This window comes from Megalopta genalis, chromosome 7 (genome assembly GCF_051020955.1).
Source record: "Megalopta genalis isolate 19385.01 chromosome 7, iyMegGena1_principal, whole genome shotgun sequence".
NCBI lineage: Eukaryota > Metazoa > Arthropoda > Insecta > Hymenoptera > Halictidae > Megalopta > Megalopta genalis.
In genome coordinates, this window is record NC_135019.1 from 10,351,836 (window position 1) to 10,376,228 (window position 24,393).

The window sequence follows — 24,393 nt, forward strand, 5'->3', positions numbered from 1 at the left end:
CATCAAGAGGGATCAAAAGCGTGCGGTGATCGCGTGAACGGACTCCGCGTCGCCGAGATGCAAAATTACGCGAAATTATGCGGCCGCGTTGATAACGACCGATGCGTCACGCGCGAGATTTTCCTAGTTCCCGCACTTATCGCGAATCATGTTTTCCCCGAGGAAAAAAAGGAATATGTATATATGCCGTTATCATTCGCGGGTTCGGTTGGGAGAGAGAGAGAGAGAGAGAGAGTGTGTCTCTCGCAAGGAGCGAGGGCTCTTCTCCCCGATAGCGGCTCGCAGCCGCGAATATACCGAGAGACGAGAGAGAAATTGGAAAGAATAGGTAAGGTGCAACGCGGTTCACGCGCGCTGATAACAGCCCGGAGAGAACTATTATCTAGCCCGCTCCCCCGCTCTCTGTAACGCTTTTCATAGCATATTATATATTTCGGCCAGCAAGATGTGGGCCCTGCAGTCGACTTATCTCTACGTTAATTGTCACGGACGCAGCGCTAAAATGATTCCTCCTCAGCCACGAGTTTCTACGCCGCTGGTACGTCACTATTGCACTAAGTCTACGGGAAATATCGCTCGGAATTAGCCGAACGCCCATATAGTTTCTCTCCCGCATCGTTCACTCGCCGATATATCATGGACGGACACGATATGTCCGGAAACGTTCCGTCGCGTCGCGAGCGAGGAGATCCGACCGCGACCAATTTTCTGTATCGCCCCGGCTGAGATCGATCGCGAACAAGTCGGCCGGCCCATCTTTTTAGAAACGGTTCGACAGGATTTCCTTCTCGCCGACGCACCGCGTCCCCCGATCTCTGTTCTTCTCTCTCATTGTTAGACGCACTTTCACTCTCGCATCTTTCTTTCGTCCCCCCCGAAACAAGGTACAGTAATGTCTACCTTACCGACGCTCAGATTGTCCACTAAAATGGACAATTTGGGAAGAGGAGACACGATTATTCGTACCGTTTTTATAATTGTGGACAATTTATAACTATAAAAATAAACCGCAAGGTTTAATCGAATAATCGTATCTTCTCTTCCCAAATTGTCCAATCTTATGCACAATCTATGTGTCAATTACGGAGAATTTATTGTAGAGTAATGTCTCTCTAAATGACGCTCGGATCGTCCACTAAAATGGACAATTTTGGAAGAGGAGATACGATTATTCGAGCTTTGCGGCTAATTTGTATAATCGTGGACAATTTATAACTATAAAAATAAACCGCAAGGTTTAATCGAATAATCGTATCTCCTCTTCCCAAATTGTCTATTTTTGTGGTCGATCTGGGCGTCAATTGGAGAGACATTACTGTACGTATCGCGATCGCGCCCGGTCACCGCTGCTCGATGTGCCTCTTCCGATCGTTTCTTTCTTTCCACCGTCTTCCATCTGTGTGTTCACGTTCGTCCAGCATCCGCGCACGGCTCTCTCTAGCGTTTATCGTTCGCCGCGTTCGTTCCAGCAAAGATTCGATCGGCCTTCCGCGTCTCATTGCCAATGTCATCGGGACAAGTTGTAATCCGATAGAGTCGTTCTTTTATCTCGATCGGAACGAGACCGGATCGGGGACAACGTCGCGACGCGTTCCAAAGCTTTGTGTCTTCACCCTTCCGGACGACACCCAGCTCGGCCCTAGATTCTTCGTGCGCCGGGACCTAGCCTCTTCGCTGCCGGTGATTCGGCGGAGCTTAACCCTTTGCGGACGAGTGTCGGCAAATAGCCGTCCAAGTCTTTTTACCGTTACGGACGAGTGTCGGCAAATAGTCGCCCGAGTCTTTTTACCGTTTTTTCTTTTTTTTATTAATTTATTAACACTATGCCGTCCGATGGCACCACGCCGGTGCCATGCAAAAACTATCTGTTGTATGCCGGTGGTACCACTTTGGTGGCATTTTAAAAAACTGAAATAACATTTGAACTATATTTCTTGGGCGTTGAAAGGCAGCAAACTAACTATAGCATTGTGCTTATTTAACTAAGAATTAAGCACGAAAATTCTTGGATGACTTATCTTAATTTTAGGAATTTATATTACCGCCATCTTCGAAATTTTTGTTAAAATCTAAAATTTCCAAGCTATTATGCCGGCCGTCAAACGAAAGAATCATATCTAAGATCTGCGGACGGCATAGCGTTAATTATTGATATAAATTTATTAATTTAACCGTAGGTTCGTAGAACGAATTTCAGTTTGACGAGTCAGTCTTTCCGTGTCGCTACCAGAGAAACCAGCAAAGTTCTCCACATATTTATAATCTTATAATAACATATCTTATAACAATTTTATTTTGTATCCAATACCTGTCGTCCACAGCGACGCAATACCGTCGAGTGGTTTCGTCCGCAAAGGGTTAGACGATGCTGCTCACGCGCGAATCCCGTGGCGACGATATCGTCGCGCCGCGAAACGAGAGATACGGAAGGACGGGGACGATTAAACACCGGTGTTGCGCGTCGATGATTTTTGTTTCCTGCAAGCGGAACGAACCACCGCCGAATCCCCGAGCTCGTGCCCGCCTTGCAAACAAGAGTGACGCAAGCGGCGGCCGCGCTTGCGGGAAACCCAAATATCCGTGAGACGATGACGCGGCCTCATCTGCTCGCTGCCGCGTACGTCACGTGTTCACGAGGAAAGGGCGGCGCGGCGGCGGCGGCGGCGGCTCCCTTGTGCCGCGGTGCCTTTCGAAGGACGGAAATAGAATCGCCGGTCGATTCAAGCTACGCCCAGACGGAACGTTAAATATATATATCGCGTGGGCGATCTCGTATATACTGAAAATGATCACGCGCCCCGAGCCGTCTTTTAACGAGAACCACGAGACTATAGGATTCCGAAGATCGTCGCACGAGAACTCGGTCTTCGTCTCAAGGCGCTTTCCGTTGGAGCCGACACGCTTCCGTCGCGAATCCCATAAGCCGTGTTTCAAACAGTGCCTGGTGTTTCGATGGCGTTTCCATTTAGCTCGAGCAATTTAAGGGTTCCCGGAAAGCTGGCGCCGAATTCATTACGCGATCATTATCGCGACGTCGACGCCAACAGGCGGTTCGTAGCTGCGCGGCGAGGCCTGCGTGTTCGAAGGGCCGCACTCGGATCCAACGGAAGGGACGGCTGCGTTTCTGCTCGAACGATAAAATCGCAGCTGCCAGCTCCGAGCGCATCTCGCTGCGAGAGCTCCACTTGTCCAACCGCGGCTGCATCCTGCTGCGGAACCTGTACCATAGATCGCGCCACTGTCGCCGACTCGTGGCGGCTTCTGTAGCCGACTTTTAAATGCTACGCGATGGAAATTGTTAGATCGAGCATCTTTACGCAAACTCAAATTTTTGTGGCTCTTTTTGGAAACATTACAGTGGGAGGAGAATTTTTTTTTTTATCGGAAAGGGTGCTTTTTCAACGCGTTCTCTATCGAAAGTAGTTTCGCTGTTCGTGTACATTATTAATTGGTTTTTACTTGTTTCAAATACAATGTACCTGCTTCCAGAATTATTGAGATAATTTAGTAAAGGAAAGTTGTAGGCTTCTTTTGAATATTATGTGCCATGACTGAAAATATTAACTTGTACTAAATTAATTTGAACGTTTTTGATGTTATATTGTTGTGTTCCTTTCGATGTTATATTCTTAAATGGGGTAAAAATTTTGGTAAATCATTTGCTTGTGTTTTTAACAATTGATCAGATTATATGGAACTTAGAATAACGCTATTTTCATCGAATCGTTGAAAAAGTTATCTTTTAAAATTTACAATTAATATTACTATTCACGTTCTTCTGTAATGATTACGAAATTAATTTGGTGAAAATAACAAAAGATCCATCGACACAATGATAATCTATTTGAGCAGAGGGACCTGTTCTTCAAGCTGAAGGGATTCACGACGATTTGGCGACGTAAACGCATAAAGATCTGCGATCTGACAATATTCGCAATTTTTATCATTTTCTACGAGTTCGTAATAAGAACTGTGCAGCACGACAAGAGCAAATCGAGTTTTAACCTTTTGCACTCGAAGCTATTTTAACACGAAACTCTAAAACATGTTTCCTCAGCTATAATATTACCATTTTACACGAATTGTTGCATAACATTGTACATATGAAATTGAACCTATCGGCACGGACAGTGTTTGCATTTTTAACAGTTTTTTCTACGTATGAATAATTTAATACAGTCCAAATTATTTAGAAACGTGGTACAGCAATTTTAAGGAACTGAGAACGGAAATTACTGAAATCTCGTTAGACATAAACATACGCATAACATTGTACATATGAAATTGAACCTATTGGCACGGACAGTGTTTGCATTTTTAACAGTTTTTTCTACGTATGAATAATTTAATACGGTCCAAATTATTTAGAAACGTGGTACAGCAATTTTAAGGAACCGAGAACGGAAATTACTGAAATCTCGTTAGACATAAACATACGCATAACATTGTACATATGAAATTGAACCTATTGGCACGGACAATGTTTGCATTTTTAACAGTTTTTTCTACGTATGAATAATTTAATACGGTCCAAGTTATTTAGAAACGTGGTACAGCAATTTTAAGGAACTGAGAACGGAAATTACCGAAACCTCGTTAGACATAAATATACGCATAACATTGTACATATGAAATTGAACCTATCGACACGGACAGTGTTTGCATTTTTAACAGTTTTTTCTACGTATGAATAATTTAATACGGTCCAAGTTATTTAGAAACGTGGTACAGCAATTTTAAGGAACTGAGAACGGAAATTACTGAAATCTCGTTAGACATAAACATACGCATAACATTGTACATATGAAATTGAACCTATCGACACGGATAATGTTTGCATTTTTAACAGTTTTTTCTACATATGAATAATTTAATACGGTCCAAGTTATTTAGAAACGTGGTACAGCAATTTTAAGGAACTGAGAACGGAAATTACCGAAACCTCGTTAGACATAAACATATGCATAACATCGTACATATGAAATTGAATCTATCGACACGGACAATGTTTGCATTTTTAACAGTTTTTTCTACGTATGAATAATTTAATACGGTCCAAGTTATTTAGAAACGTGGTACAGCAATTTTAAGGAACCGAGAACGGAAATTACCGAAATCTCGTCAGACATGTATTTTCATTTTGCGAATGAAATCTGCGCTCCCACACAGGCCGAGGACTTTTCGTCGCTTACAAAATTCGTGGGAAAGAAGAAGTGTCGTCTTATCTCGCCGCGCGTTTCTTGTTTTCTCGGCAATGCGACAGTGAATAATGGTCTACGCAGCGCCGATGCGGCGTCGATGATCGGGAACAATCGGATGTATCAAGGGAACCATTGTTATCTGTATTGTCCCGTACAAAGTAAAAACGATAGCATTAGCAAACAACCAAATAAACGAACTAACGAGATCGTCGACGCGTGTTCGCAAACTAGCGTTAGTTTTTCAGACGATCGAAGCTCTCAATGGCGGAAAGAAGACTCTGATTCTGAAATCGAGATCGAAAGTGGAAGAGGAGCGAAATTAGACTAAAATGCGATTCGTAACGAGCAGACCGCGGATCTCTGTGCAAAATAATCTGCTGCATCTGTTGCAAGAAACAGGAATCTTATTTATTTATTCGAATCTTACTTGGGAATTTCTATACTTCTTTGACAAATATAACAAAATTATTACACCGGTATTTGTTCGATTATTACAATTTTTCGCAGTTTTCAATCACAGCCGCTTATGTATGAATGCATTATGTATTATGCATGAAGATCCGCAGTGTAATAACGAGGGCAGTTAGAAATTGAAGAAAGCATCGCGCCAATCGCATAATGTTTTCCATACGGCGGGACCCCGATAATGCGAAAGTTAATTAATTCTCCCTATTGTTTGTTCGTTCGCGTAATAGCTGCTGACCTATTCGCATAGGTGGATTTCTGCTCGTTCGTACGCCGATACGTGGACAGTAAATTCTTGCGCAAATGCTCAAATTTCATCAAAATCTGAGAAAGAGAAATATTCCTCTCGATGAATAGGCCAGAAGACGTTAATTTCGCGACGGCAGTTCCCAACGATGCAGCTGAATGCATTATCTCTGGTTGACAAGTTGTACTCAGCAAAGATGCGAATTCGTGCTGACATACAGAAATATTAGGTCAGGTCATAAATGACTTCTGTCTTTTTTATCAGACATTGATTTTGTTCTCTTTTCCACTTATCTTCTTCGTTTTTCTCTTATTTATCCTTCTCGCTTCCTTTTGTTATTTCATTTATTTCGAACTCTCGTTTATTTAATGAAAGCGAAAATTCGTTTGCGACTCGTATGCGTGCAGATGCGAACAATAGATTCCACCTAACCGCATCGGAAGATATTTACGACTCGACCCAGTTCTTTCATTTTGACGCGTAAGAGATTGCATTTCGATCGGCGAGAAGGACAGCTTTCGCTTTAATTTCGCGAAATGACAATTTGCGCAACGCGAGATCCGCTAATTGGCGATTGATCTCGTGACGAGATCGTTTCGATCCGAGCTGGAAAAAGCGACGTCGGCCGCGCGACTTTTCTCATTCTTGAAATCGGATCTAGGAGGGACGGGAAACGGCGACAGGGGAGGGCCGGGGGGAGCAATACGCGTCGATCGAATCGCACGCGATTATTCGAGACGCGCACCGATTATTTGCAAATCTATGCGAAATAACGCGCCACACGGTTGTCGATTAAACAAACGGCCACCGTTAGAAGGTCATTAACGTCTCAGCGTGCGGCCGACGTACGCGTGTCATCCGAGAGCGCGATCGGGCCGGGCCAGATTTCGCCGGAATTCGGAGGATTAATTAGTGTCAGCACCCCGTCAAACGTGGTCCGTCCACGAGCCCGGCGGTTCGCGAATGCGTACGACTCGCTTCGTTTGAGTTCACCGAGGAGGTTATCGGCGAAACCAGGGGTAAAAGTCATCTAATCGAGCGAGCAAAGAATCACGTTCCACTCATCCGCCGCTTTTCGTCATTGGCTCGTTACGATAATCATCGTTTCCTCTCTTTCCGTTCGTTGGACGACGCTCTTCTCCGGACGGCCGCTGATAAACGAGACCGGTATAAATACCCGAACTTTGAAGTTTCATCCCCTGTCGAGGCAGTACGGTCCGCGGCGGTTCGTTAACCATAAAGTGCGATCGTAAAACCGCGCCGCGATCTGGACCGCGTTTTCCATTCGTCATTCGAGAGATCGTCCGGCAACCCTTTTACCGTCACCAGAAACGGAATCCGACGCAGAAAGGTCGAGCCGCATTAGAGGTACGTTCTCGCGTCCTTTAACCCTTCCTAAGGGGCGGTTATGGTACGGTGCGATCCCAAAAGTGACCACAGTGATCTAAGACGTCGATGTGAATTTCGAGACGAGTTTCCGTGTCGCCATTGTCCCCTTTCGGGAGAACCAGGCACGGAGCGCTCTTTGCCCCGGAAACGTTCTGTGACGTTCCAAGTGACGCCAGAGAGAAAGAGAGAGAGAGAGAGAGAGATGATAGATGCAACTTTATCTTAATCTGTTAACCGAGCGATTTTTCACAGAATTGTTCGCGAAGATCGATTCATGTAAGATTCGTTAGTCACGAATTGGAGCGCATTTGCAGGGCTGTTTAAGATCACGATTATTTTCAAGAATAGAATCTCGTTGTAAACAAATAAATAATTTCATAGTAGAACGAACAAGCATTTGTGCATCTAGAAGACATATACATCTTGCTCCCTCTCCCCCTTTCTCTCTGCGAAACGTCTCGAGGGTAATCTCTGCTTATGCCTGATCTTTGTGCAAAAATCTCCACCGCCATACATAATTCTATCGGAAGCAAACCCGAAGAAAACTGTCCTTCATCAGCTACAAGATTCCTGTCAGAGTCAGGCAAAAAGTAATCCGATCAACGATCGACGAATATAATTTTGTTATAAACGATTACAGATTAGTTATAGCAACCACCGAGATTGCTTTTTGCCCAACTCTGACGAATAAAAGTAGATCCGCGGTTCACCGATTAGATCGTCCTTAGATCTCTTTGGAAGCCCCGTGAATCAAGGTTTAACGAAATCTTCCTCTGCTTTCAGGAGCTAAGCGTCCCGCAAAAGAACTACACGAAGGTGCCATCGGCGCCCATATCCTCGACGATCAACTCGGCGATCAGCCTAGATTGCTCGTCGAACACCACCCTCGCGACAACCGCGAGCCCGTTCAATAGCCAGACCGCTTTGATAGTGGACAGGAAGAGGCCCCCCGCAGGGAACACCCCGACAACCCCTACCAACCACTATTATGAACAAAACCTGAGGAATACCCATCAGAAGGCCCTCCACGGGTCTCGCATCTACGACCCCCTCGACAAGGACCTCGACCACGGTTACAAGCAACTGCAGCCGCTTTTGACCGGCGAACAAACCCCCTACACGGTAGTCAAAGGGTCAACCATGAGCGCCCAGGATGTCAAGTCGCCGAAGGATCCGACCAGCCGTGAGAAGCTGCACGATGAGTTTCAAAGGGAGCCGGCGCCGACCGTGCGAGTTGCCACACAGGTAAATTTATCGCGCTTTTGTCAGCTCGGAGATCCGCAGTCTCTAATTGCCCGCGGTTAACAGTCGGTCCAAACGGTTCTCCGTCGTCCAAACAATGAGCAGAAAACCTGCCGAAGCGTTTCGTAATTAGTCGAGAAGCGTCTCTGCGACGTTCTCGCGGCGCTAGGTCGGAAATCGCGACAGCAATGCTTCCAAGCAAAGTGCAAGGCCTCGGGGTCACCGATATTGTTGAAACTTTGTACGCTTCGAAAGATTTCGTTCTCCTGCTTAGGAATGTACAGGGTGTTCCTGATCGAAATCGACGAATTTTGCGAACATGTACGGGAGATCGTTCCGAGGAAAATGTGGGACACAGGGTGTCCCAAAATTATGTTATTTCCGGGGTTCCTCAAGTCATTTGAAGTAACTTTTTCCTTAGCGAGAATGCAATCCGCGGCTTCGTTCACGAGCTATCGACGAAAAACTGTAGCCAATGAGAGGCAAGCTCGCCTGGTGCTCGCCGACCGCTCGTTGGCTCGGCCGCCTAAGCGCTAGGCGAGCTTGCCTCTCATTGGTCAGTGTTTTTCGTCGATAACTCGCAAACGAAGCCGCGAATTGCATTTTCGCTAAGGAAAAAGTTACTTCAAATGACCTCAGGAATCCCTCATTTTCTGGAAGTAACATAATTTTGGGACAGTCTGTACATATACCATAGGTCGATTCGTTTTCGAAGTCGCATTTGAAACAACCCTCAATGTTTCGGAATTGGAGCGTTGCGTTACCGAAAGCTAGCCACGATTTCCCATTGAATGACAACTCTCGGTGACGATTTCAACGAGCCAATATTTTCTCTGACTCGTCATAAATGAAACATAGACGCTGCCGGGAGCGAAAAAGAGTACTCGATCGTGGAACTACTTCACAATTCGCGGAAATCTCGGCGCTTTATTGCCAGCACGAGCGCGCGTTCGCGTCGATCGGATAGATCCTTGATAAACGACGATCGTACGCGGCGCTATGAATCGAAAAACGTGCCGCGCCGCGATTTTTATACTGCGAAACTTTCTACCGCGCGGTCGCGGTTACGTTTTCCGCCGCTACCGTTTCTCCTCGCGTACCGGCTTCAAGGATACGCCGCGGCAACCTTGATCCATTTGTTGGTTCGCCTCGGCTCGGTAGCGGCGGCTCGAACTTGACGCGAGACGGATGGCACGGGGAAACGAGGAAACTTTTCGATCGCGGCTCAATGCCCCTCGCGGTCGGAGCGTCTTGGAATTCGATTCTCCCGTTCGTGACTTCCGGTGTCCCTGGCGAACGTTGCCAGCTCCACCCCGAAGGACCGACCGTTCCGCGAATGTTCGTCCGGTTCGATCCCAAGAAAAAGTGTCGTTTACTTCGGCTCGCGCCGCTGAATAATAACGACAACGCTCCTTATTATTGGTTTCAATTTGTTTCCTCCGTACGACCGACTTGCTTTTATTGCTCTTTATTGATTGCGTTTATCTGTACTTTAATTGGTCTTTCCTCTTTTCTACGTACTCCGCTTATCTGGTACTTCGTTTATCTTTATTTTTTTGTTTACCGGATTCTCGGTGCGCTATTAATTATGGAACGATGGTGCGCGGTCATGTTATTTGCGCGGTGGTTGCCGACGATCGATCCGTAGTCGCGCTTCAAAACACTTAGAAACGAAGTGCTTATCAACATTAAGCATTGTAAACAATCTGTTTAGATTCTCTTCTATTTTGCATTCGCGGCAAATAATTCGGTGGGATGCCGCTGCCGTAAATGGACGGAAAATTTTATGCACTCGTGGAAAAATTTAATAGTCGCAGCTTTATTCTACGCTGTCACGCTCGGGTCAAAGTGTCCCATTTTTCTTACGATAAGGTGATATCGTCGCGAGAAGAGTGAAATTAATAATTAATTCAATACACATTGGAAGTAGTGAGACATCTAGTTCTAGTAAACGAAACGATGTTCTAGAATGCTCGAATTTGATCCTGAATATTTTTTGGTCTCGATCCGTGTTGCTAATTTTTTAGTAATAGTTGCTTGAAAACTGAACTGGATCTCAGTGATAATATCTTAATTAAGATAATATCTTAAGATAATATCTTCCAAGATAATTTTTGTAATAACAAATCTTACGTATAAAGAGTTGTTGAAAGTCTAACTGTTGTATGGAGTCACAAGACTCGATTTCATATGCATAAAATGCACTTCGTCATTAAAATGAAAATACCATAAATCGGGAAAGTTAATTTAAATTTACAGTTAATATGGCTTCGAGTGTAAAGGGTTAATATAGTAGAAAAATTAAAAGATCCGTTAAAACGATTAACGAACGAAAGAACTTGCTATTTAGTTTCTATTCGTTGCAATCGATGCGAACAATTTTTATTTTGCGTAAACATCCGCAATAATAATATAATAATATAATAGTATAATTATTTGCAAGAAACCGAGCTTTCCCGACTCTAAAGTGTTGAATAATATCCGCGGAAAATCGTGAAATTCGGGGGTCAAGCGACACGTTAAAGCGACACACGAAAATTTTTCGCAAACGAACGCATAAATACTCGTTTGAGCAATCGCTGTCGGCGCGGTATGCTCGGCACCGACGAAGACACCCGAGGAGTTCGGTTTTTCCGTGGCCGGATGGATCGAATTGGATCGGACGGGATCGAAGCTAGATCGCGGACGAATCGAATCGAATCGAATCGAATGGTCGCGCATGCCGCGCGTATTTCCCCCGCCCCCCTCGATCGCTGCTAAACTCGAGAGGATCGTGATCTTCGACGTTTACGACATCCACGCGTTGCGTACAGATGCACTTTGTATTGCGCAAATCGACGTACACGAATAAACATCGCGAGCAACGGCGAGGCCCGACGTCGCGCGTCGACCGCGTTATGAAATGACGACGAGACCATTATTCCGCCTCGTTTCTTTTCTTCTTCTTCTTTTTTTCGAGCGGAGATCCGATCTCGATCGGCCCGCTTTCCCTCTCGTCAAGATTTTTCGGCGAGATCGCGGGCCCTTTCGCGCGCGGCTTTGTCTCCGATCTGCGCGCGGGAAGCCTCGAAAGTGGCACAAAACGGTAGAAACGCGATCTACATTCGTAACAATCTGAGCAATCCGAGTGACAAGTCCGTTTCGGCCGGAACACGATTACTTCGCAGGCTTCCATCATATTTTCTGTTGTCGCAGAAACGAATGTTCACAGTAATGTCTGCCTAACTGACGCTCGGATTGTGCACAAAAAAGGACAGTTTTTGGAAGAGGAGATACGATTATTCGAGCCTCGCGGCTTATTTTTACAATTGTTGATAATTCGCGACTATAAAAACGAACCGAAAGACACGAATAATCGTATCTCCCCTTCCCAAATCGTCCATTTTTGTGGACAATCTAAGCGTTAATTGGAGAGACATTACTAAATTTCTAGTAATAACTTATTCTATATATATATAGATGTTGTTCTGTCCTTTCGCGAATTGGAATAAAATTCTAATCTCTTGTCGGCAATATTTTAAGCGTTCGAGAGTAAACTTAGACGCACGATAAGCATCAATTTTTGTTTCCCTTCTAAGAAATTATTGCAATCCAAAAATTTTTAATCGAAGAAAATGGTATGTCGAGGGGTTAAATAAATTTTAAAAGCTTATAAATAAATAAATAAATATAGCTTATAATAATAGCTTAAATAATATAATATAAATAATATAAATTAATAGCTTAAATAAAAGGGGTTAAATATATTTTAAAAGCTTATAAATAAATAAATAAATAAATAAATAAATATAGCTTATAATAACAGCTTAAATAATATAAATTATAAATAATATAATATAAATAATATGAATTAATAGCTTGAATAAAAGGGGTTAAATATATTTTAAATGTTTATAAATAAATAAATAAATAAATATAGCTTATAATAATAGCTTAAATAATATAATATAAATAATATAAATTAATAGCTTGAATAAAAGGGGTGAAATATATTTTAAAAGCTTTCTAGATCAATTCGGAACGTTAGAACGTAGACACCACCGGTTCAATTTCGCGAGAAAAATTTCGATCGATTGAATCTCCGACGACCGAATCGTAGACCGGGAGAGGATGGAACGAAAACGATGTTTGCGCTTACGATGACGCGGTTGCATAGATTGAGCACGTTCAAGTGACGCTGCTTTGGAATCTAACCCTTACGTTGACTTCACAAGTACGATTATTCGATTAATTGGGTTAATGCTGATTTTTATCGGATTGGCGAATAAAATTCAGCTTTGTCTTGCTGCATTCGGAACGGAGGAATAGCAAACGTAATGCACATTGTTGTTGGACTGCGGATTTTATGCGTAAGTAGTAAGTAGTAAATAGCTGCATTGATTCGCAAATCGTGCGTCAGGATCCTCGGTCTAGCTACGATGTTTCCGAAGTGTGTTCGACACGATTGTAAAAACGTGACATTGGTTCGATTTCGATATCGCTGATTTACGCTATAACGAAATCTAAGCGTCTGTTCCAAATTGTTGAAAGAAACGCTGCAAATAATCTCGATAACAAAAACTGTAACGATCGATTAGGTAAAATCTTCGCGATTCTCGATGGAACAATATAGTCACAACTGGACTATTTTTCAAATTGTCAGAGAATTGCCATATTCGTAAACAAAGCGACAGTAGCAAATACAGTAACTTCTCCCTAATTCGCGCTCAGATTGCGCACAAAAATGGACAATTTGGGAAGATACGATTATTCGAGCCTCGCGGCTCTTTTTTACAGCTACCGATTGCTAGAAACTATAAATAATAATAAAAAAACAGCTACGGACAATCGCATCTCCTCTTTCCAAATTGTCCATTTTCGTGCGCAATCTGAGTGCGAATTAGAGAGAAATTACTGTAAAATTGGAAGAAAAAATGGACAATTTGGGAAGATACGATTATTCGAGCCTCGCGGTTCGTTTTTACAGTTACCAATTGCTAAAAACTATAAATAATAATAAAAAACAGCTACGGACAATCGCATCTCCTCTTCCCAAATTGTCCATTTTCGTGCGCAATCTGAGCGCGAATTAGAGAGAAATTACTATACCGATACCAAATTCAGCCCTACATTTCCAAAGTAGAAAATACAAGAAAGAAAGTTAACTTTTCGGCAAAATGAACCGAAGGAGAACCGAGGTCGAGAGGAGGGGTGGCGAATCTGGAATCGCAGCAGCGATTGGAAATTCGCGTCGAGATCACGGTTTCACGGTTTCGAGTCGGCAAGACTTAGAGAATGGAGGCGCGGGACAGCAAGCAGCTTCGCGAAACGCGCGAGAAAACGAGGAGGGTACGCGCGGAAGCCGCGCGCATCTGGCCGATCGGCTTGCGCGTGTTTCGCCGCTGGTTCGCTCGAAAGAGGACAATTACGGAAAACAAAAGAGCGTCGCGGACGAACGAATGCATGCATGCATGCGTCGCACGGTCGTCCGTGCATGCACGTCCGTATGGCGTTGCTGCCGGCGACCTTGCGTACTTTTGATAATAACCCAGCCGACTTAATTACTTTCCATGTATACACGTTACAACGAGATCCATCTCGAGACGCTCGCGAGCCGCGTTAAACGATATTAAACCGATCCGAGCCGAAGCCGGCGCATATGCCTCGCTGTCGCTCTCTCTCGCGCGCGCGCGCGCGCGACATTTCGCAAGACGGAAATTCTGCTTCCGCGTGTCGATTTCGACTCCGCTTCCGGTCGTGCCGTGGCAAGGCTTTCGCGGACCAGCTTGTTCCGCTCTGTGCGGCGAGAAAGAATCAGCTAAGAAACATAGAATCGATATTTTCGACCGCGTTGGTCATTATTTAATCGTCGAATGAAAGGAAAAAATTCGGCGCAAGCGAAGCGGCTGAAACGCGAGCCGCTCGCGTCGATCCACGACGACGACGACGACGACGATCCGTTCTTCCGCGGCGGCACGCGAGAAAGGCAAAGAAAAGAAAAGAGAGAAAAATCGTGCGGCGCGCGGTGCGGCGGTTCGACAAAGCGGCGCGCGGGTTACGCAACGCGCGAAGAAGGTCGCGGGATCGGAGACGATTCGCCTAAGATCTCGCCCAGAGAACTGGATCCGTGATCCGCTTACGAATCTCGCGTGGAATTGTTCCGGTCGGTCGGACGAGTTCCCGGTGCCGCCGCCCCCGCGGCCGTTTTCGCGGCCCCCTTTCACCCCCCCCCCCCCGGGCGGACACAGATTTCGTGACATGTGTCACGGCCCTCGAAAACGGTAACCCACGTGTCCCCCCCGAGGAACGGTGCGTCGAGGCATGATCGACGGAATGGCACGAGTCGGAGTCACGCTCGCGCGTAGGACCTAACGCGAAACGAGAGACGACCGCGCGCATACACGCGCCGCCGTACATATATGTATATATATATACACGCGTACATAATCGTCCGATTCGCGGACGATGGATCCTCGCCGCGAAAAGGGAAGGGATAGGCTCGCGGCCCCCCAGCATCGTTCCCTATATAAGCGGAGAACCACCCGTCGGTCCACGAGTGTCAATAACGAGCGGCAATATTTTACGGACGTCGACGTCGACGTCGCGGCCGATACAGACCGATAGAACGACACCGATCAATATCTCCCCTGTGAAAGAGGATCGCAGCAGGGTGGAAGATCTCTAGCGCGATCGCGATCGCGTCGGTGAACGTCGCCGCGCTGTGTTGGATATCGGCTCTCGCGATCAAAGTTTTCGATCCGGCCGTGAATCGATACTACTATTAATCGGCGCGCGGAAAGTTTCCGTTCGTCTCGATCGCGGCGACAGCTTCTTCTCTCTGTTCCCCATCGCTGCCCGATTTGGCAGCGTCCTAACCCTTGACCATGAAGATTCTTATGCGAGCGGACACCCATGTGAACATCGAAGTACCGGGCAACGCGCCAGTCGCTAAGTGCACCTTCACACAGGTATCCGAGGCGACGATGCCGTGACGAAACTCTTTTCTTTTCTCCCGCGTCGAATTCGCGATTTTTCCAGCCGCCCCGGGGGCACGACTTTCTTCCGCCACCCTCGCCACCCTCGACGCGATCGACGAAGAGCATCGGTCGGATCGCGCGTTGCCTTCCCTTTTTTTGGTTTTTCTCCACGATCGACGAGGAGAATCGGTCGGACCGCGCGTCGCCTTCCCTTTTTTTTTGTCTTTTCTCCGCGATCGACGAAAAGGATTGGTCGGACCGCGCGTCGCCTTCCCTTTTTTTTTGTCTTTTCTCCGCGATCGACGAGAAGAATCGGTCGGACCGCGCGTCGCCTTCCCTTTTATTGGTTTTTCTCCGCGATCGACGAAGAGGATCGGTTGGACCGCGCGTTGCTTCTCTCTTTTTTTCTTTTTTTTCGCTGCGATCGAAAGGATCGCGACCACGGAACGTCCTTTCGGATCGAGTATCGAGAACGCATCGAGCAGTCTCTCGTTGTCTGCGCGTGATCGTCTCTCGATATCGATGGTACCGAGGGAACAGTCGCGAGGTTTGTGAGATCGATGCATCGCGGGTATCGTTGCTAGACGAGGCTTAGCAATTAGATGGACGTTCGAGTGATTTGTAGCGACGTGTTCGACGATAAAGAATGTACGGGGGATCTGTGGAAGTTCGAGCGATCGGTAGAACGGTTTTAAAACGGACGTCGAGGTGATCGGTAGCACAGTTTTAGACGTTTAAGGACGTACAGGCGGTTGGTAGCCAAGTTTATGCGAGTCTATCGGTAGGAGAGTTTCGGATCTTGCAAGAGCCCCGCGAGATTTTGAAAGTTTAACGCCGTTTGAGAATGCGTCTACGCGATTCGTAGAGGAGTTTAGAAGATTCGAGGGTACATTAGGCGACTCCTGGGAAAGTTTCAAAGCTTGAAAGATGCCTTCGCGATTGAAAAGCTATCTCAACTTGGTGCAAGATATCTGTGCGATCTGATCATCAGTTATAGTAATTCTAACCCTTCGCTATACGAACAAGTCGGACTCGCGACAAAGATTTCCTACGTCTGCTAAACATCAATGCTATCAGTTTCTTCTAAATCGAAATAGACTCGGTGCAAGATATCTGTGCGATCTGTTATAGTACACAGTTATAGTAATTATAACCCTTCGCGCTATGAGAACAAGTCGGACTCGCGACAAAGATTTCCTACGTCTGCTAAACATCAATGCTATCAGTTTCTTCTAAATCGAAATAGACTCGGTGCAAGATATCTGTGCGATCTGTTATAGTACACAGTTATAGTAATTATAACCCTTCGCGCTATGAGAACAAGTCGGACTCGCGACGAAGATTTTCTACGTCTGCTAAATATCAATGCTATCAGTTTCTTCTAGATCGAAATAGATTCTGATTCTTTGACACTGAAACTACCCCGAGCCCTAAACGCGACTAATGTATGTTGTTTTATAACAATGATAAGATCGAATTCATATTTGAACTTTCTACGATCTTTATTATAATCTATGACCGAATGAAGAACTTCGTACAAAAATGTCTGACGAAAACGTTTTTATAGTATCAACAATTGTAAAAGAGGAAATCGGAGCATTCTGACTGCTTTGGTGATTCTAGTGTTAACAATGATCTGGTTCTATCAACGAAATCATCGAGGACGAAGACAAGAGTGTGTCGAATGATCAACTGTTGACACTTACTCGAGATCTTTAATTGAACAAAAGATAAACGCAGCTAGCGTCCGCGTTCGAAACAAGCTCTTTAGCTTACCGATTGTTTCCGCTTTCACCAAGCATGAAGTTGTAACGCGTTAAGGGACGGTGTTAGTCGCTGAGGGCCCTTAGTCGTCCCCGCCCGTTCAAATGTCTAGGATATAAAAATCTTAAAATATAATTAGCTTAACCCTTTGCGCTCGAGTGGTGACTCCGAGGCACCGCTAGAAAAATGTTTATGTCATATTCTAAAATAATTCTTACATCGACAAAATTTAGATTTGAAAAATTGTTAAAAGTATAACTGTTGTATAAGTCGCGAGACTCAATTTCACACGCGTAAAATGCGCTCTGTCGTATAAAATAGAAACAGCGTAGGTCGGGAAAATTAGTTTAGATTTACAGTTAAAGCGGCTTCGGGTGCAAAGGGTTAATATTTCTCAGTCAGCTATCAAACAAGCGCTAATCGATCGTATTTGTCAAAGAAATGGCGACGCGAGGGGCACAGTTTCGAAAATGCGCCCCGTCATATAAAATAAAGACAGCATAAGTCAGAAAAAATGATTTTAGATTTACAGTTAAAGCGGCTTCGGGTGCAAAGAGTTAATATTTCTCAGCCGGTTATCGAACAAGCGCTAATCGATCGTATTTGTCAAAGAAATGGCGGCGCGAGGGGCACAGTTTCGAAAATGCGCTCCGTCATATAAAATAGAGACAGCATAGTTCAGAAAAATCATTTTAGATTTACAGTTAAAGCGGCTTCGAGTGCAAAGAGTTAATATTTCTCAGCCGGTTATCGAACAAGCGCTAATCGATCGTATTCGTCAAAGAAATGGCGGCGCGAGGGGCACAGTTTCGAAAATGCGCTCCGTCATATAAAATAGAGAGTTCAGAAAAATCATTTTAGATTTACAGTTAAAGCGACTTCGAGTGCAAAGAATTAATATTTCTCAGCCGGCTACCGAACAAGCGCTAATCGATGTCAAAGAAATGGTGGCGCGAGGGGCACAGTTTCGACGGGGACGGTACAGTTTCGGACGACGTGTTCGCGAGCAACGTTTCGCCCATGAAAATGTCGCGTCGGTTTCAACGGAATCGGAAGATAATCTCCCCGCGAGCGACGGCGAAGTTGCGGAACCCGGCGAGGATTTGAAGGCCGTAACGATCGGTTTTGGTTGTTCCGCAGGTGCTGGCAGCCTTGACGGTGTCCCTAGGTTCCATGGTGGTCGGCTACTCCAGCGCGTACACCTCCCCCGCACTGGTCTCCATGCGCGACAATGCCACGGCCACGTTCGAGGTTACGGATCAAATGGTGAGTACGAATGATTGTCGGGTGTCGTTTCGCCGCGGGCGACGTAAACGAAGGTGATACACGCTCGTCGCGCCGCCGCCGATATTATGCCACGGGTGTTTCAGCTATGACGGGAATGTTTGAAAACAAACGTGCTCCGAGGGGGATCGCGCATGCAATCTCGCCCGCGTTCCGCTGGAAAGAGAAACAATTTTATCCGGATTCTACCGCAGAACGGGAAACGAGCCAAGGCCGGCCAGCCGGCGGCACGGGCACGTTTGTTTTCGAACACGTTCGAGGATTGCGCGATGATCCCCCTCGAACCGCGCGGGCTTCGTTTATGATAAGTTATCGCGGAAGAGTTTCCGGAAATTCGACCCGCACCTGTCGTGACGTTAGGACAAAATAGAATCGCGGAAACGGAACACCGTGTATCTTCCCGGTCGATCCGATCGATACCGGAACGATCTGGCTCGAAGTTAGACAGCGTTCTCCGGCAAAAGTCGGAATCGTTGTACCGTAATTGGTATCATGGCAAACGTCGTTCGTCGATACCATGCCGTTTAGAGCGTTCCGTTGCATCGGCTTGCGAAACGGCGGAGCCCGGTGTCAAAGGGTTAACCCCTTGCCGTACCATTTTCTTCGTAGTTACAATGGTTTTCTGATCGTTCGATGATCGATTGTGATAATTTCTAAGAAGGAAAAAGATAATTTATATTTGTATTCGCCTGTATTTATGTAAACGTTTAAATATTGATGACAAGCGATTCGAATTTTATATATTTATATTTGCCTATATTTACGTAAAACTTTAAATACCGATAACAAGCGATTCGAATTTTATATATTTATATTTGCTTATATTTACGTAAACGTTTAAATACCGATGACAAGCTATTCGAATTTTATATATTTATATTTGCTTATATTTACGTAAAACTTTAAATACCGATAACAAGCGATTCGAATTTTATATATTTATATTTGCCTATATTTACGTAAAAGTTTAAATACTGATGACAAGCTATTCGAATTTTATATATTTATATTTGCCTATATTTACGTAAACGTTTAAATACCGATGACAAGCGATTCGAACTTTATATATTTATATTTGCCTATATTTACGTAAACGTTTAAATATTGATGACAAGCGATTCGAATTTTATATATTTATATTTGCCTATATTTACGTAAAACTTTAAATACCGATAACAAGCGATTCGAATTTTATATATTTATATTTGCCTATATTTACGTAAAAGTTTAAATACCGATGACAAGCGATTCGAATTTTATATATTTATATTCGCCTATATTTACGCAAACATTTAATACCGAAGACAAGCAATCAGAATTTTATTCGGACTGAAAAGAACGGAAAAACCTCCACGTTTAGCAGTTTATTACTAGAAATCTCCGTCACGTGTCAGGCTCGTCGAAGTATGGCAAGGGGTTAATAGCGTGGACGCTTCGATAAAAAAAAAAAGAATCGGAATTCGCTGGCTGCCCGTTTTGAGAATCACTGCGACCCACACAATGCAACTAAGTAATTCGCGCAACCGGTGCGAACTGCTTTGCAGGCAACCGGGCTATTACGAAGGACCGATATCGAACGGAGAGTACAACAATTTATTATTCCACCTGACAGCCTATCATTGATCCGGCAATCGGCAAGGAAACCTTCGACTATCTGGAATAAAAAGTAGCGACACTATCTGTCGGAAAGATCTCGCACGCCACTGTACTCGCATCGACGCTCGACGCGGAATGAAGACGAATTTTTTCCCGACCATCGATCGTTCTCGCACGAACGCGCGAAGATCCGCGACCGGAAGTGGCACCGCTCTCCCTTGTTCGACACTCGCGCACCTTCTTTCGACGATCGTTAAGTGAACAAGAACAGCCGCGATCGACCGAATCCTTTTAGATCGGAGATGTCCAATCTCTCTCGGTTTTTTCGAGTTAAAGTTAAAGAAGAATCTGAACGTTCAAGTTCACGATTTTGCGTTGGAAAGTCGCAAGAAAACCGGCGATCGGACGAGGTAGCAAAGCGATTCTCGAAATCGGGAGATTCCTTGACCTAATTTGCAATAAATTCTCCAAAATTTTTCTACGGCTTGTAAACAAAAATGAGTAATTTGGGAAGAGGGGATGTTTATATTTGTTTTTACATTTATTATTATTATTATTATTACTATTATTATTTTCATATTTATATTTATTCGAGCCGCGAGGCTCATTTTTGTAACCTGCCGATTGCCAACAATTATAAAAACGAGCCGCTCGAACAATCGAATCTCCCCTTTCCAAATTGTCCATTTTTGTTTACAAGCCGAAGGAAAATTAGAAAGAATTCTTCTTTTCCTACAGCTTGTAAATAAAAGTGGGCAATTTGGGAAGAGGGCATGTTTATATCTATTTTTACATTTATTATTACTATTATTATTTTCATATTTGTATTTATTCGAGCCGCGAGGCTCATTTTTGTAACCTGCCGATTGCCAACAATTATAAAAACGAGCCGCTCGAACAATCGAATCTCCCCTTTCCAAATTGTCCATTTTTGTTTACAAGCCGAAGGAAAATTAGAAAGAATTTTTCTTTTCCTACAGCTTGTAAATAAAAGTGGGCAATTTGGGAAGAGGGCATGTTTATATCTATTTTTACATTTATTATTACTATTATTATTTTCATATTTGTATTTATTCGAGCCGCGAGGCTCATTTTTGTAACCTGCCGATTGCCAACAATTATAAAAACGAGCCGCTCGAACAATCGAATCTCCCCTTTCCAAATTGTCCATTTCTGTTCACAAGCCGAAGGAAAATTAGGAAGAATGAACCGAATATACCACAGGACGATTATTTCGAAGTACAGTAATGTCTCCCTAATTGACGCTCAGATTGTCCATAAAAATGGACAATTTTGGAAGAAGAGACACGATTATGCGAGCCTTGCAACTCGTTTTTACAGTTGTCGACAATTCGTAACTATAAAACCGAACCGCGCAAGACTCGACTAATAGTATCTCCTCTTTCCAAATTGCCAATTTTTATAGACAATCTGAGCGTCAATTAGAGAGAAATTACTGTATCTCGGAGCGTCGAAGTATACAATTTTGCCGTTAACATGGTCGGACCTCTTTCTCGACGGTTCCGACGATCGCAGCTACTCGTTCCCGATTAAGCAGTCGGTTCTGGATCGATCGATCGATCGAATCGTTTAGCGACGCTGGAACCGAAAGGGTACGTCGGCGAATCTCAGACATCGGCTGCGGGTCAATGGATGATTAAAACTTTAACCTCGAGTGCGTCAATGGTAGGACTTGGCTGATAGCTCGATTACGACCCCGTTGGCCAGCGGCCGGCATAATCGTCGGGTGGGCAGGCCAGCCTCGAGCCTCGGGAAGCCGGCACAGCGATTGGCTGCCGCGTGATCGATGCTCGCCGCGTTTCGATCCCGTCGTAACCTTCGTAAACGATCCGCGCGGCGATTTCGCTCGCGCGAGAACGAGCTCGCGGCCGAATTAAATCGACGGGCTCGCGATACTTCCGCGTTCCCTCCGTTTCGTGCCCCCTTTTCCTCCCCGTCCCGTCCTGTCGCGTCGCGTCGACTCGCTCGTACCCGCGACGATCTCGCCGCGATACACCGCGCCGATCGCCTAACGATTTCCTTCCTTCCACGACGTTCTCTCCTTTCTTCCCGCCGCGTTTATTTATACTCGAAGGCCGTCGGACGATCGCTTCGTCGACGGCACCGGTACTCCCGATCGATTCGCGCGAGATCGCGCTATCAGGCTCCCGTAATTAGCCGTGCCGTTACGATGAGCGCATACAACACGCCCGCCGCCCGATGCCTCTTCTCAACCGTCGCGTTCTTGTTTCAGGAATCTTGGATCGGATCGGTGATGCCTCTCAGCGCGCTGGTCGGCGGTATAGCGGGCGGCCCGAGCATCGAGTACCTGGGCAGGAAGAACACTATACTTGGAACGGCGTTGCCCTTCATCGCAGGTACCGTTTCTACGTTTTTCCGGTTTCGCCGACGACAGCTTTTCCGACTCATCGCCACGGGTATTAACCTCTTAGGCACGACGCGCCGCTGTAGTGGATTTCGCGGATATCATCTTTCAGAACGACGCGCCACTATAAGTGGCTTTCGCGGATTTCAGCTTTCAGAACGATGCGCCACCATAATGGCTTTCGCGGATGTCATCTCTCTGAACGAGACGCCACTATAGCGGCTTTCGCGGATATCATCTTTCAGAACGACGCGCCACTATAAGTGGCTTTCGCGGATATCATCTTTCAGAACGAGACGCCACTATAAGTGGCTTTCGCGGATATCATCTTTCAGAACGATGCGCCACTATAGCGGCTTTCGCGGATATCATCTCTCTAAACGACGCGCCACTATAGTGGCTTACACTAGTAGCTCACTCGCTCATCGTTTGAATCAAATAATCGTCTTCATATGCATTGTTTCACACTTCTTTTGTCTTCGTATCGATTTACAACAGTCTACAGGGTGTTCCAAAAATGTCTCGCAATCCGGAAATGGCGGGTTCCTCGGATCATTTGAAGCAACTTCTTCCTTTACAAAAATGTTCTCCGAGGCACCGTTAACGAGTTATTAACGAAAAACAGTGGCCAATAAGAATCGAGTACGGCTGACGCGAGGCGGCCCAGCCAACCAGCGCGCGAAGCCCAGTTCCGCTCATTGGCTCGGTCGCCTCGCGCCAGCCGAGATCGCCTCTCATTGGGCACTGTTTTTCGTTAACAACTCGTTAACGGTGCCTCGGAGAAAATTTTTGTAAAGGAAAAAGTTGCTTCTAATGACCTGAGGAACCCGCCACTTTCGGATTGCGAGACATCTTTGGGACACCCTGTATAGTGGCACGCTTTAGTAGCTCACTCGTTCTCCGTTTGAATTAAATAATCGTTTTCCTATGCATTGATTTACATTTCTTTCGTCTTCACATCGATTTACAACAGTGTTAACAATATACAGACGGAATACATACAGTATCAGACTCTGTACAGTACGTATCAGAATCTGCCGTTCAGGAGAATAGCCTCGCACAGAATTCAGCCGTACCTAAAAGGTTAATCGTCGCGTTTCGATTTCAGCCTGGCTACTTATCTCCCTGGCGTCGAACATCGCGATGGTACTCGTTGGCCGATCCCTTTGCGGATTCTGCGTCGGTATCGCGTCCTTGTCGCTGCCTGTCTATCTCGGCGAGACGCTGCAGCCCGAGGTGCGGGGCACTTTGGGACTCCTGCCCACCGCCCTTGGTAACACAGGTATGGAAAACACTTGTATCTCGCAATCCGCGGATGGCACGCGCGCGAGTTTAAAGACTTTTCTTGGAACTGACTCATCGAATTTGTTCAATTCGTCGCGCAGATCGTGCACGGCTGACACGGTTCTTAATCTTAGAAATTAATTCAGCTTGTGAACAATAGCGGACAAGTTGGGAAGAGCAGATGCGATTAATCGAGTCTTGCGCCGCGTTTTTGTAATTGTTGACGATCGGAATAAAAATGAGGCTCGAATAATCGTATCCCCTCTTCCTAAATTGTACATTTTTGTTTACAACCTGAAGGAAGATTGCACTCGGGTTTCGAGGGTTTAAGGGGTGGTTAAGGCGAAAGGGTTAACACGTTCCGTGCCACGTGCACCACCGATGTATGGTACGTGCTTATGTGTTCATTTAACGCGCTAAAAAAATAGTTTATAACAAATTTAGAACCGAAGAATTAATTTCCACCGCAAGAATAGGGGTAATAATAAGTTTGTTCAATTATTTTAGATTTACAGTTAAAATGGCCTCGAGTGCAAAGGGTTAATTATCGTATATATATAATATATAATATATATATAT

At 45.2% G+C, this 24,393-nt stretch overlaps 2 protein-coding genes across 3 annotated transcripts in view; one reads left to right on the plus strand and one right to left on the minus strand.

Moving 5' to 3' along the window:
* The window catches only part of LOC117229139 (Regulator of cullins 2), a 48,259-nt gene that overhangs the window by 13,329 nt on the left and 10,537 nt on the right, over positions 1 to 24,393 (minus strand). The window lies entirely within an intron of this gene.
* Positions 442 to 24,393, plus strand: part of Tret1 (trehalose transporter 1) — a 29,425-nt gene continuing 5,473 nt past the window's right edge. Inside the window, exons 1-5 of one of the 2 annotated variants that reach the window (XM_033485343.2) lie at positions 442 to 538; positions 8,086 to 8,547; positions 18,405 to 18,530; positions 22,399 to 22,522; positions 23,639 to 23,812. In XM_033485343.2, the coding sequence (XP_033341234.2) occupies positions 446 to 538; positions 8,086 to 8,547; positions 18,405 to 18,530; positions 22,399 to 22,522; positions 23,639 to 23,812 (979 nt within the window). In that variant the 5' untranslated portion in view covers positions 442 to 445. Of the gene's footprint in view, positions 539 to 8,085; positions 8,548 to 15,082; positions 15,492 to 18,404; positions 18,531 to 22,398; positions 22,523 to 23,638; positions 23,813 to 24,393 lie in introns of those variants that run through there. The other variant, XM_033485345.2, reaches the window with a different exon arrangement.